The sequence below is a fragment of the Pediculus humanus genome, genomic scaffold (genome assembly GCF_000006295.1).
Source record: "Pediculus humanus corporis 1103172107455 genomic scaffold, whole genome shotgun sequence".
NCBI lineage: Eukaryota > Metazoa > Arthropoda > Insecta > Psocodea > Pediculidae > Pediculus > Pediculus humanus.
Window position 1 is genome coordinate 72,384 of NW_002987075.1, and position 14,143 is coordinate 86,526.

At 23.4% G+C, this 14,143-nt stretch overlaps 2 protein-coding genes across 2 annotated transcripts in view; one reads left to right on the plus strand and one right to left on the minus strand.

The window, feature by feature from the left end:
- Phum_PHUM103590 (uncharacterized protein) overlaps positions 1-3,959 on the minus strand; it is a gene marked incomplete at both ends in the record, with an annotated part of 7,098 nt that extends 3,139 nt beyond the window's left edge. Inside the window, 8 exons of the mRNA XM_002423964.1 lie at positions 46-1,183; positions 1,270-1,470; positions 1,557-1,688; positions 1,783-2,071; positions 2,190-2,397; positions 2,480-2,575; positions 3,359-3,536; positions 3,751-3,959. Coding sequence (XP_002424009.1) covers positions 46-1,183; positions 1,270-1,470; positions 1,557-1,688; positions 1,783-2,071; positions 2,190-2,397; positions 2,480-2,575; positions 3,359-3,536; positions 3,751-3,959 — 2,451 coding nt within the window. The remainder of the gene's footprint in view (positions 1-45; positions 1,184-1,269; positions 1,471-1,556; positions 1,689-1,782; positions 2,072-2,189; positions 2,398-2,479; positions 2,576-3,358; positions 3,537-3,750) is intronic.
- A 5,207-nt stretch (positions 3,960-9,166) lies between these two features.
- On the plus strand, positions 9,167-11,102 carry Phum_PHUM103700 (uncharacterized protein; the record flags this gene model as incomplete). Its single annotated transcript, XM_002423965.1, has 4 exons — positions 9,167-9,173; positions 9,972-10,115; positions 10,587-10,780; positions 10,866-11,102. The coding sequence occupies 4 exons, from the start codon at positions 9,167-9,169 to the stop codon at positions 11,100-11,102; spliced, it is 582 nt and encodes a 193-aa protein (XP_002424010.1).
- Between the last annotated feature and the right edge of the window lie 3,041 nt (positions 11,103-14,143).

The following is a 14,143-nucleotide window of genomic DNA, read 5'->3' on the forward strand; positions in this document are numbered from 1 at the left end:
AAGACGCTGATGAGAAGGTAAATTGCTAGACGATCTCCTTCTGACACTTTTTTCTTCGGCATTTACATTTTGATCCGTCAATTCAGTCATACTGTATCGTTTGTTGGCATTTTCTTTCTGCGTTTTACACGTGTACTGATGATTATCAAGAGAATTATTTCTAAGAATGCCTTTGGGCAACGGTGGACGAGTCGATGATGATTCGCTTGAAGTTTTTGAATAATGTTTACTACCGTTAGAACTTTTTCTCAAACTCCCAGATTCCGAACTGCAATCGTACTTGTAGCCACACGAAGGATTTCTCGGAGATCCGGCACAACTGGAATTATTGCTGTACAACATTGTCGAAGACCCTCTATATCCGGACGACGGTTGAGTCGCAGTGGATGAAAAATTTGAATTACGATGGTCGTTATTGAAAAAATTAATTTCACAACTCGTGGGTCGCTTTTTGATTTTTCGATTCGGGGGTGGACTTAAACAAAACAGTGGTACCAATTCCTCGTTGATATTTTTCACTTCTTTAATGTGTGATACGATTTCGGGAATTTCTTGCAAAAACTGTTTGTATTCCTTTGGAAGGAGAAACGTTAAACTTTCCCAATCTTTAACGTGTTTGAAACCGGTTCTTTTCAACGTTTCAATGTCGTTAACCGAAAAAGGTCGTCGCGGAGTGTTTTTCGGACTGGAAACTTTGGATGAAGGAGTTTGATATTGTTGAGGCCTTATGAAAATTTTTGAAAAATCCAAATTTTGAACGTAGTGTTCCTTTTTCAAAAATTCTAAATTGGGTAGGGAATAATTTGGATAAAGGATGTAAACGGGTACTTTTGTACGCGATTTGAGAACATCACTCGAAGTTTGAATACTTTTTTCCGTTACTAATTTTTTTACATCATTTTTTGACGATTGTTTGGTGCAATTGCACAAGAGATTTTCAGCACTTTCCGTATTGGATCCATTTTCTTGAGTAGATTCATCCGAGCAATATTTATGATCGCTTCCAATTTCATAATCGTCCTTGATAATTTGACGATCGTTTGAATTTGATTTAGGGTACTTGGTAGTTTCGCGAACGTCATTTTCGGATATTATTTTGCGATCCGTGATCGAATCGGTTGATTCGTAATTATAATCTTTATCTTTTTTACGAAAAATATTTCCTTTTATGATATTCACAGGGCTGAAACATAACATTTTAAAACAAATGAATGACGTTATGAATATTAAGTTAATAATAATAATAAATAAATAATTTCTCATATATACCTTTGGTAATTTTTAATTTTATTCATTTCGTTCATTTTTAAATTATTTGCCATGACTTTATCATAATCTCTCTGCTCGTAAGTTTCTGAATTGGTGGAAGAATCATCGGTGGTATAATTAGACATTCCTTCGTGGCTTCCACTTTTTTGTTTGATAAACAGTTTTAGTAAACTAAAATTATGCGGAGCTTTACCAGAAGCACTAAAAATGATAATAATGAAATCAAATAGTGAAAGTGATTTTCATTTTTTCTTAGTTTAATCAAATATGTTTTTAGGTCAAATTACCTAAAAGCAGAATGATCTACACTTTTAGAATTGCAACTGTTTTGAATATCAAAAAGTTTAATAAATTTTTGCTGACTCTTTAACGAACTCGAACTGTCTAACTTGGCAGACATGGTCAGTCCAGAAAATAATCTGTAATTTTACAATTGAAATTTTTTTTTTTTTTTTTTTTTACAATCATCTTTTTAAAACGCATAAATGCAGAGAATAAAAAATAATTACAAACTTTTGATTTTTGTGATATAAATTAGGTAAACTCATGCTCTTGGTTGTTTTCGAATTATTCGTTTGGCCACAGGAATTTGAAATGTCGTCCGTAGTATTATTATTATTATTATTATTATTACCGCTCGGGTGTCTCTTCAATTGTAAATTTTCATTTGAATTTTTCTTGATTTTTGACCAGGTTGTGTAAGGCGAATCTGAGCGTGCCATCGAATTATTATTTTGTTGAGCAAAACCTTCATTATATCCTTCATCCTTCGAAGGACATTCATTTTCTTCGGATATAGAATCTAATATAGAGCATTATTGTCATTAGAAATTTTTTTTTTTTTTTTTTATTACAAGAAATCATTTTGTAACGGGACTTAATAATAATAATAATAATAATAATAATACCAGAAATTCTACTTTCCGAATCTTCCGTTCCCATAACAGTTGATCCTTCGAAGGCGATTGTATAGTTGTTTTTATTTGCTTGACAAGTCACCATTAAATTCATATCATTTTCTGATAAATCTAAACTATCGACACTTAAATTTGAATTTGGAATAAAATTATCGTGCATGGGCGAAAACAATGGTTGAGATTTACAAACGGAAGTGTTGTTTGTCTCTTCCTTTAAATAAAAACATTAAAAAAATAATATTCCGAATTATATAAATTCCGTTCGAAATTAATGTGATCAAATACACACTCACTTGTGAACTCGTATGAACACTTATAGATTCATCAAAACCAAATTTCACCATCATTGATTCAGAAACGCTAGCAAACATTTCCCTTTCCTCGACTCCCTTGAAAAAAAAAAAATAACCAAAGTTTTATTTTTACACACATATAAAATCACCTTGAAAACTATTCTAGAAATTCTATTAGAAATAATTGGCTAATACATAAACAAAAATTTTAATAATGTTTCATCAGTTTAAAAAAAAAAAAAACTATTTTCACTAATTTTTTTTCCAGCATAACTTTTTACACATATGACAAAAAAAAAAAAAAATTAGAAGTCATTTGAAGTGTGCTTTGAACACATCCTCTGTGAGATCTGTGTTCAATGAAATAATGAAAGGGGCAAATCAAATTAAGTATAAAATGAAAAACTTTCCTGCATTTAACTTGTCAGATGTTGGGTCATCTATGTTTAAAAAAAAAAAATTTTTTTTTTTTTTTTGTCTTACCAATTATACTTTATGGCAAATGGCCAACTAATTCATATCGAGAGCAAAGACAAACTGTAATTGACTTTTATTTCATGTTTACTTATTACATGTAACTTAAACAATTACTACACAATTTTAATAATCAATAATATAATAATTACAATGATAATCAAATTGTTTTTATTACATAATTACTAACATTTCTAAAATTTAAATTTTTTAAAAAAGGAAAAAAAATTTCTTTTTCTGTCTATAAATGCCAAATTTGAGGCCCCAAAAAAAAAAAAAAAAAAAAATCTTCATTTAATAATTTTTTTAAATTGTAATAGATTTTAATTAATATTTATTTGACTGCTTTATCAATAAGTAAACCAAATGTTTCTGATAACCAAATAATTAACACATATAACTCACTTGAATATTTGGTAATGAAGACAATACTGAATGAATGTCTTCGCTATTGAATTCATCCATATCGACTTCAGCCAAATTGGCATCGAAATTTCTCGATATATCCTCATAATAAACTAAATCTTGTGATTTAGTTACCTGAAGTATACTTTGGTGATGTGAATAATTGTTTTCTTTATACCTATAAAATTTTTTTTTTTACATGTTTAAAATAATATTTATTTAAATGCAGTTAATAAGTTTTATTTTATAAAATTATGTCCTTTTATCAGAACTGCATATTTATCATAATATTTTTTTTTTGTTTTTCCAATGTTTAAAAAATAATCGATTGTTTTAAAAAAGTAGTTTAAAAAAAATTCTCATGGACGTGTTAATTGAAAAATAATAATTACCCATAATCTAAAAACCACTGATAATCTGAATTGTCTTGCAAAAAATCGGAACAGTCTTGAACGCTATCAGTACTGCACAATAATAAATTTTCCTTGGGCATTCTAAGGTTGTTGGAGTTGCAATCGGCAACTGGAGAAATAAGATTTCCTTTTATATTTGCCATGATGCCTTTTATAATATCATTATTGCTATCATCTTCGCATTCCATATTTTTAATTAAATTTAACCCTATAAATTAAAAGTTTTCTCGTAGTTTAACACATAATAATAATAATAATATAAGGAAGTTATTGAATTATATAATTACAAATTAGTTTTCACCGTTTTAATTCTTTATCAAACCAAATTATGCGTATCGCAGTAAATTTTTTTAAATTTCACATAGCTTCAAAAGTTATTTTTTGATTGTTTAAAAAGGTAATAATACAATACACACATTTTAATAAAAATAATTATTAAGAAAAACAGTACAACTGACTCAGCAATAAGCCATATTAAAACGACAATAAAAGGGTGTTTGAAAAGAACAATAACCTTGAGACATAGCAGATAATTAATTGCTCTAATTTGCAATATAATTGACAACTGCTACATATTTTACCAGAAAGTTAAAAATTAATGAATAATTAAATACTTGAGTTATCTGATACTCGGTAAAATAAATGTCAATTTTAATAATAATATGATAATATCAAATATTTAAAATGTCAGTTTTCGCAGCAATAATAATAATAATAATAATTAAAAAGTGATCTAATTAAAAAGTCGAGTGAATGGCCAAGTTAAAAAAGCCCATACGTTATAACAAAACGGATATTTTAATGTGACAGTTTTTTAATTACACTCAAAATATATAAAACGATTACTTACAAACTAATAAAGACATCATATCCTTTTGCAAACTCACAATCACATTTCAAATCGCAAGAAAAATAATCGTAGAAAACAACTTAATACAATCCGCCATATTTGATTTTGAGACCTAACTAAGTTTAACCTGATTGGTTGAAATTAATAATTTTTTAACCAAAACAATTTTCTTTACCACTCACTCATTTTCAAATTTTAATAATTTCGATTATGTAAAATTTAAAAGAAAAGAAAATATTATAAACCTAGTTAAAAACTATTTTATCTGACCCTATTTAACAAAATTTAATTATTTATATAGTACATCACACCGAATAACAGTGTATACAGGTTTAATTAATGTCACGCATTTAACACAAAAATTTTAAGCAAAAAAAAGTATTTTTGGCAGAGTGACACAAATAAAAACTGTTATTTTTAAAGTCAAATTTATTTTATTTTGTTTTTAATTAACTACATCTCAGTGAGAGGTGGCATAAAATATTTTATAAACATTTGCAAAAACATCTTTTTTTTGTCTTTTCCCTGATATCACTCCAGATGAGAGGAAAATTATTATTATTGTTATTAATGCCACCATCATCACTTGCAATCTTATAATTCACTAAAACAATTTAATGCACGCAATAATTTGAAAAAGAAACATTCTTTTCATTTGATGCAACACCGAAAAAAATTAATTATTATTTCAAAATATATAAATAAACTATTTTTAACATAAAGTAAATTTACAAAAAAATAACCGGCCAAGTTTTCCTCTCAAAAAATTTCTTTTTTAAAATTCCTAAAATAAAATTGTATTAGTGCCGGAACTTAATGCATAATAAAAACTCGTAAATTATTTAACGTCAGTTAAGAAAATTCTTTTTTTTTATTTTGCGCTTGGATGGCAATTTTTACACAATTTTTAATTAATTTTTTTTCCTCAAAAATTTATTTCAAATTATCTGGTTTTATTAAAAAAAAAAAAAAAACTCATCTTTATATATATATATATTAAATGCAATTGATCATTTAAAAAAAAAAACGCACAGTTTGTTATATTATTTGTTCATCGTTCATTGCCCTTTTCTAAATCCATCTTTAAAATAATTTATTTTTTTAAAGATTAAATTTAAATTAAAAAAAACAACAACAACAACAACAATTTTTTTTTATTTTAAATTTTCATCGATCTAGACTTAAACGAAGAAAAATTTTATTTATAAAAAAAAAAATTAAATTTTTTTTTTTAAATGAACTGATAAAAACTGACTTACTGGTTTTAGCCATTTTATTTTATTTTATTCCTCCATTATCCATTTTATTCCAATTATTCTGAAAATAATAAAAAAAAGACAAATAAACATAAAATTTTGAATTTAGATAAAAATATTTGCTGTTAAATGAAAAGAAAATTCATCGATAACATGATAATTGTAAAATCAAAATTTTACAAAAAAAAAAAAAAATTTACATTGAAATGTCAATATGGTGGAAAAGCGTGAATGCGTGGAAGAATAAATAAATAAAATAATTAATTTTATTTTTATAATTAATTCTTTTTAAAACTAAATCTTACTACAATTATATTTTTAAAAATGTATTATTATTATTATCATGAAATCGATTATTTTAATAAAAAAAATGGAAATGAATTAAAAAAAAAAAAAAAAAAAAGAACTCATTCGGAAAATTTTATTATATTATAACATTATTTTAAATATTTTGATTCGAATTTAATCGAATATTAACGGTTTTAAGATTTTTCTATCGTTTATAAAATACTAAATACATTAATTAATAAAATAAATTATATTAATTAATAAGGTTTTTTTTTTTAAAAATACATAAATGTTATTAAATATATCATTAAGACTTCTCTGTATAGTTTAATGATAAAAAAACATAAAATATAATAAGAGATTAATAGATTTGAAAGTGTCAGTAGTGTTAATTAAGATTAAATAAATAATTAATAAATAATTAATTAATTTAATTAATATTTACCACAAATTTATTTCCATGGATAAAAATCCAACAAAACATTAAACTTCACATAGTAACACAAAAATAAACCAAATAAGAAGCACTTTTTTTTTTTTTTTTTGTAACCGGTCACACCTACACCGAAAACCACTCAATATCAAAAAAACACTATTATCATTATCATTATTATTATTATTATTATTTTTATAAAATAACAATCTCCTTATAAATAAATTTAAAAAAAAAAAAACAAAAGGAAAGCAAAAAATATTTTAATCTTTTTTTAGAAAAATCTATTTTAACTGATTCAGTGTTATGCGTCAAACTGGATAAAATTTGGATACGGATTTTGAAATTTTAATTGATTAACCATTACAAAAGCTAAACATCGATTAAAAGGTGAATATAGTGAAAGGTAAAAATTCTTTCACCCTCGGCGGCGGTGGCGGCGGCGGTGGCGACGGCGGTGGCGACGACTCCGTACTAAAACTTGCGCACAAGCAAATCAATACACAAATTAAATGAAGTGAAAGGAAGGAAATAAAACAAAAAAAAAAAAAAAAATGCAATTTTAGCATATGTTTGATAAACGTTAAATGGCCGACGAAACCTACGCGCGCGAAAAAAAAATTTTCAACATCGAACAATATTATTATAAATGGCGGCAAAATTATTTCACTAACGTCAAAATACGTTTTCCCCTAGATTGATTATATCGTTTCAAAAAAAAAAAAAAAAAGGAAATATTCTTACCGTTTGACTTTCGCGCCATATAAGAAAAAACAATGGAAGTATTTATGATGGTAAATTATTTTCAACGGTTGATGGATTCTTTTTTCTTTTTTTTTCATTCCCATTGTAAAATTTAAAAAAAGATAACCGCTTAAAATCACAATAAAAAACTTTCTAAAAAAAAAACCAAAATTAATAATGATAATAATATTTGTAATAAAAAATAATAAAAAAACCGGTATTTTACTGTTCCTTACTACCCTAATACTAGATAATTGATAGTGAATCCAGGTATGTTTTAAAAATCGCCATATTATTTAAACAATATAATTTAAAAAATGAATTAAGTAATAAAAATTATGATTATTATAATTATTGCAGTTTCTACCAAAAAAAAAACGTTTACGGTTAAAAAAAAATAAAAAAAAAAACCGGTTAATTTTTCAAAGTAACCGACGGCCATTTTTTTCTTCTCTTTGTATACAATTTATTTGACACTTAAATAATTTTTAAGATAAAATTAAAATGATGACAACTTTTTTTTTTAAAAAAATTATTCACCAAGTTTTATTTTTCTTACTGGTTTTATTTTACAAGAAAAAAAAAAAACAATTTTCCTCTCTGTTAAAAAAAAAACCTCAAGGGAAAAAATTATTTATTTAAAAACTAAACTGATATTCATTTCATTTGAGTGCATCTTCTGCTTTCATTAGGAAATCATTTCAATAAAATTATATTTTGATATTATAATATACTGATTTATACATTATTATTATCATCATCATCTTTTCCTTTTATTAAATTTTTACCAATTTGTGAACACAATAATAATAATTACATCAATGATTTGGTCTGGTAATTTAAATTATTCTATAATTTCATCATAAAATGTTTAAAATACATTTTTATTGAGTTAATACATTAATAAATTTTATTTTCTGATATATTATTAAAAAATTAACATAATAAAACATCAAAAAACTAATTTTTTTAGTTGTAATTTCTATATTCAAATGAAAAATTAGTACTTGAAGTAATTAAAAAGAAAGAAATTAATGTTAAAATTTTTTATACATTCATTTTTATCTCTAAAAGTTTTACTTTAGATTGTTAATATTCAGTTACACAAGATTATTTTAAATAAAATATAAAATTTGTTTACTAAATAGAAAAAAGTTATCTTAAATAAAATTATACATATTGTATTATTTAAAAAAAAAAAAAAGAAAAACCGACAACTTGTTAGTAATTCGATATGTGGAGTAATAAATAATTAAATTTAGTTATAAGATACTTAAAAATTCTTATCTTATCTGTTTTTTTTTTTTTTATTGTTGAACAAATTCAAAAGCCGGCTTAAACATTTTATTAATAATTTTTGTAATCCTTTTGAATTTAATGCCGCCGCAAGAAGAACAATTAACGTTTAATTTTTTTTTTTTTTTTGACTTTGACTAAATAATACCTCATTCAAATAAAAAACTTTCAAATATTGTTTTTTTTTTTTTAAAAATAACAATACATCTTATTAAAAATCATAAAATTAATTTAAATAATTTTTTTTTAATAAAGAAAGAGTTAAAATTTACAAAAAAAGAAAAAGATTTTTAAAAAAGATTTTAAAAAAAAATTTTTTTCTTTATCTGTTTTTTGATCAACAAAACGGTTTTTGTAATGACGTCACAGTCAAATCGTCGTGTAAGCAGAATGAATTATTCAATTATCACTTTTTGAATCACACCTGAATTATAATTTTATCTGTGAAGATATCTTGTAATTGCAAATTTTAGTACTTGAAAAAATTAAAATAAAAAAATTTAGTTCAATCGTGATTTTATATAAATAATGGCAGGTAAGATTATAAAAAACAATGTCAGTATTTTTTTTGAAAAACTTTTTTTTTTTTTTCGTGTTTATAAAATGACTACCATTATTTAACGAAAGGAGAAAGAAAAAAAACGTATAAATTTTCTTTAAGAAAGATTTCTCTTATGTAGTAATATTCTAGAAAGTTTTCTTCTTCTCTTTCTTTTTTTTTCTTAATAAGTACTTTGACAAAGCCACCAGTTTTTTTTTTTTTTTTTTTTAAATTCAAATAAAAGATACCGGTTTGATCAAAATGAAAAAAATTTAACTACTAGCTTGTTCATTGATTTCCTTTCTAATTATTTATTTCTTTATAAAAAAACAAAATGAAATAAAAGTAGAACAAATTCGTGATTATTATTTATTACAAATAATAATAATAATAATAAATCATTTTTTTGTAATTATGTTATTAATATAATATATTTTAAGAGTGAATTAAAAATTCATTCGATTTGATATTTATTTATTTTAACCAGTTTTTTCTTTCAAGTTATTATTTGTTTTAACAGAATAAATTTTCTTTTTTTCTTTTTAGTAATATGTTGCCATTATTCGCGAAACGATAATTTAAATATGATTAAATAAAGATTCTAACACTTACGTAATATTTGCGCAAGTCAATATCCGTAAAAATGATTCATTGTCACGTGTTTTAGTTAAAACAATCATAATTAAAAAAAAAAAAAAAGGATACATTTCAAACGTTCGTCTTAAATTAATTCGTTATTAAATTAAATGATATTAAAAAAAAAAAATCACTTATTGATAATTTTTCAATCAGGTTATTACGGATGGAATATCACTAACACGCAGGATTTGATTGAAAGTGAGGGAGAATGTATTAGTATGCCGGTACCTTATGTATCTGAAGAAGAAAATTCATCAGATGAAAATTCAAATTCAAGTGTAAACCCTTCCGTTAAGGGTAAAAGAAAAAGTTTTTTTTTTTTTTTTAAATTGCTTTTCTCATTGAATTTATTAAACTTATCAAATACATTTATAACGGATTGAGAATTAAAAAAAAAAATTGAAATTATAAACAATTATGACTAAATATATTCTGATCGTTGATCTACGCATGAAAGACTTTAATGAAATTTATTTGATTTTTTGAACCATAAAAAAAAAATAAAACAAATATTTGACGTTTAAATTTTCAACTTTTTTTCCATGTAAATTTTTTTGTTGTTGTTGTTTTTCTTTATTAATATATACGTCAAGGGAAAATTTTTAAAAAGTGTCAAAATCAATTTCCCAATAAGCTTTTAAACCTTAACGTGTGGTTGATTTAAATGGCTGTCGTTAAAAAAAAAAAAAAAACAATTAAAAATTGTTAATGCTGTATAATTTAAATAACGTGAAATGATTTAATAGAATATTATTATTATTTTTACAGGATATTATTGGTGTGTTAGCACGGGTGACATACCACCACAAGCAGTTAAATCAGGTTTAGATAAGGATGGTGGTGATATATATATAGGTCGTGCTATACACGAAGGTGAATTACATCCAGCAAAAATAATACCAAATCATGGTTGTGCCTATATTGCCTATAACGGAGAAGAAGTTAGAAAAGACGATTATGAGGTTAGATAAAAAAAAAAAATTATTTTTTCATCTGAAAGTCATAAGCCTTTGACCTTAGACATCTTAAACACTCTTATTTTTTTAGATATTGTGTCGTGGAAGTTGTACTGTGATTTGGCAAGAATGTAGAGATGGTATGATACCGTATAATGCAGTGGCTGGAGGATGTACGTCAGATAATGAAAAATTATACATAGGAAGAGTTTTTCACGATGGTACACACACACCTGGAAAAATACATCCGAGTCATAATACCTGTTACGTACCATACGGTGGTGAAGAATTATCATTTTCCAATTACGAAGCATTAGTTCTTCAATAAAATTAATTATTGACTGTAATAATTAATAATTTAATCTCGATAAACGATAGTTCTTTTCTATTTATTTTTACTTAAAATTTTCATTTCCCTCAATTCCGCCATTATAAAAAAAAAATGTAGGTGAATCTAAAATAAAAATGATGACTATTATTTATTTTTTATTAAGAAAAAGGGAAATTTTTAATATGATGCAAATAACTTTTTTTTTTTTTTTTTTTTTTAAATAAAAACCTGTAAAATTACCTTTTTTATTAGAAGGTTAATTTGTGATAACCTTTGATATCTGACAAAATAGACACAAAAAAAAGACCTTTGAAATGTAAACATAAATAAAATATCTTTAAGTCAAGTTGGACTTTTAAACGTTATATTTTTTAAAAAAGAAAATATTGTAAACATAAGTCATTGCTTTGTGATGACTCATTAAATCCTCTGTAAAATTACTTTTAATTTAAAAAAAATTTTTTTTTTTTATACAAATGTGCTTATTCCGTATAACAAATGGGGAAATGTATATGAGATTTAAAAATATATATATTTTACTGAACACCGTTTAGAAGCCAACTGAAAAGATTGCATTGTTATAAATGATAATAAATATAACAACAGTTGTATACCATAATCCTTGGCTTAATTAGCTCACGGTTAGTTGCCACAGGGTCAATATTAAGCAATTAACAAAAAAAACTTTTTTTCTTTTTTTTTCTTTCCTGTAAATATAACTCATAACAATACGTAATGAATAGTTTTATTTATTTTTTTTTTTAACACATCAGTAAATGACTTGGAAATTTTTTTTTGGTCAGTTTTTTTTTATTTATTGCTTTGACTTGAGTTTATTGTAGACCTAGTAAGAAAAACAAAATTATTTATGGATTAAGGCAAAATACATTAGTAACGGTAAAAAGTAAAAAAAAAAGGGATGCACTATTGTTTTTAACACGATTAATATTTTATAATATCAATATAAAAAATGACTTAGCGTTAAAGTTTAATAAAAAAAAAAACATTCTAATCATTTATGGTAAGTTTAAATATATATACGAATTATATTTTTCACTAAAAACAAATGTTAATTAATTGGAAAACTTAAAACGTTTTTTATTCTTAAACCTTTTAACGTTAAATATTTAAAAATCCAACATGGCGAAAATTATTAAAAAAAAAAAAAAAAAACAATTTCATACTTGAATTAAGTTTTTTTTTTATTATTATTTTAGTTTCCGATCGTAACTATAAAATTCTAATTTATATATTCGAACATTAATTTTAAAAGTGAAAGTTGAAAAGGTGATTTATTATTAACATTTAAAATTTTTTCCACTTATAATAATTTATATAGAAAAAAAATTAGACGCGCCATTAACATTCATCATTTTATTAATAAGCTCCTGAATTTATTTGCGTAGTAGTACCGGAAATCATTTTTTTTTTAACAGCGCCAGAATGTATTTCGTACTTTAAACGTACCCGGAAACCATCAGTTTCAATGCTGGCAAGCATTTTAACTTTCTTCATAGGCTACGTAACAAGTTCAAGGATTTTTTCTTTTTTTTTTTTTTTTTTCTTTTTTAATGATTGTCTCTTACAAGAAGAATCGTTGTTGTAACAGGTAAAAAGAAAAATTTTTAAACCACATTTAGTGTAAAATTATAAAAGTGATCTGATTATTATTATTATTATTTAGTATAAAAACGGGAAATTTATAATTTGATGATAATCGTTTGCGATTTTAATCCGGTTAATTTATTATTATTATTATTATTATTTTTTATCTGCACTTGAAATATAAATGGCGAAAAATAACTGTCGAAAAATGAAAAAAACAACAAATAATTCTTTATTAAATCGTAAATGGATGTAAAATTAAATTTTTTTTAAAAAAAAATTTCTAATTGTAACTCGAGGGTATTAATAAATTTGTTTTTTCTTTTTTTTTTATTTTAAATAATTTTAAATAATTTTTATAAAAAAAAAAACAAGATTTCAAGTGATTTTAATAGGTGGAAAATTTTATGTTTGTTTAATTTATTGAGAAAAAAAAAACAAATCAATTTTATATATTTTTTTTTGTTTTTACGAAAAACTATAATTATTTTAAATATTTGTAACGGTTTTTTTTTAAATTGTAAAAAAAAAAATTGCATGAATCCTTTTATGGATGGACAAATTATTTATCTTTCATTCATTTTATTTTATTTTTATTAAACTTTTTATAAATAAGTATTTAATTTAATAAATAAATTAATAAAAAACTTTAATAATAATAATAATAATAATCAGGTGAATTTGTAAAAAAAAAAGACAATTATTTAAAAATTTCAATAACTAAATTTACAGGTATATCAACAGGTAAATTATGAAAATGTTTGTTTGTTTTTTTGTTTTATGGTGAAATTATTAACGTTTTATAGTTTAATTAATACATAATTAATTAAAAAAAAGGTTTTGTATATTAAAAACTTGACAATAAATTTAAATTTAAATTTGTTTGATGGTAAATGCCATCCATGTAACAAAGTTTATGCAAAAAATTTATTGTTATAACATTTTCTGTTTGTGTGTGTTTGTAGCAAACAAACAAAAATCATATATATAAACTCAAATTATCAACATTTTTTTTATTTATAATTTTTATATCAAAATTAAAAAATGAACAACTATAAAAATTTATTTAAATTGATTAAAAATAAATTTTGTGTGTGTTTTATTTTAATGTAAATGGTAATAATAATAATAATTTTTTAAATCTCATTTAATTATTATCAACTTGGAAAAAAACCATGACAAAAACAATAAAAATATTATTATTATTTATATATATTGTTGTTATACCGAGTAAAACATCAAAAGTAAAAGATAGTGAGATAAAAGTTAAATTACAATTTTTGGAATATGATTTAGAAGATTTTTGCAAGGCAAAAAATGATGCAAAATGGAAATTTTTTAATGGGACGGATGAGAATTTAAAACAAGTAAGTTAATTAATTAAATTTTTGTAATTGCAAAATATTTATTATTATTAATAAATTATAAATTAT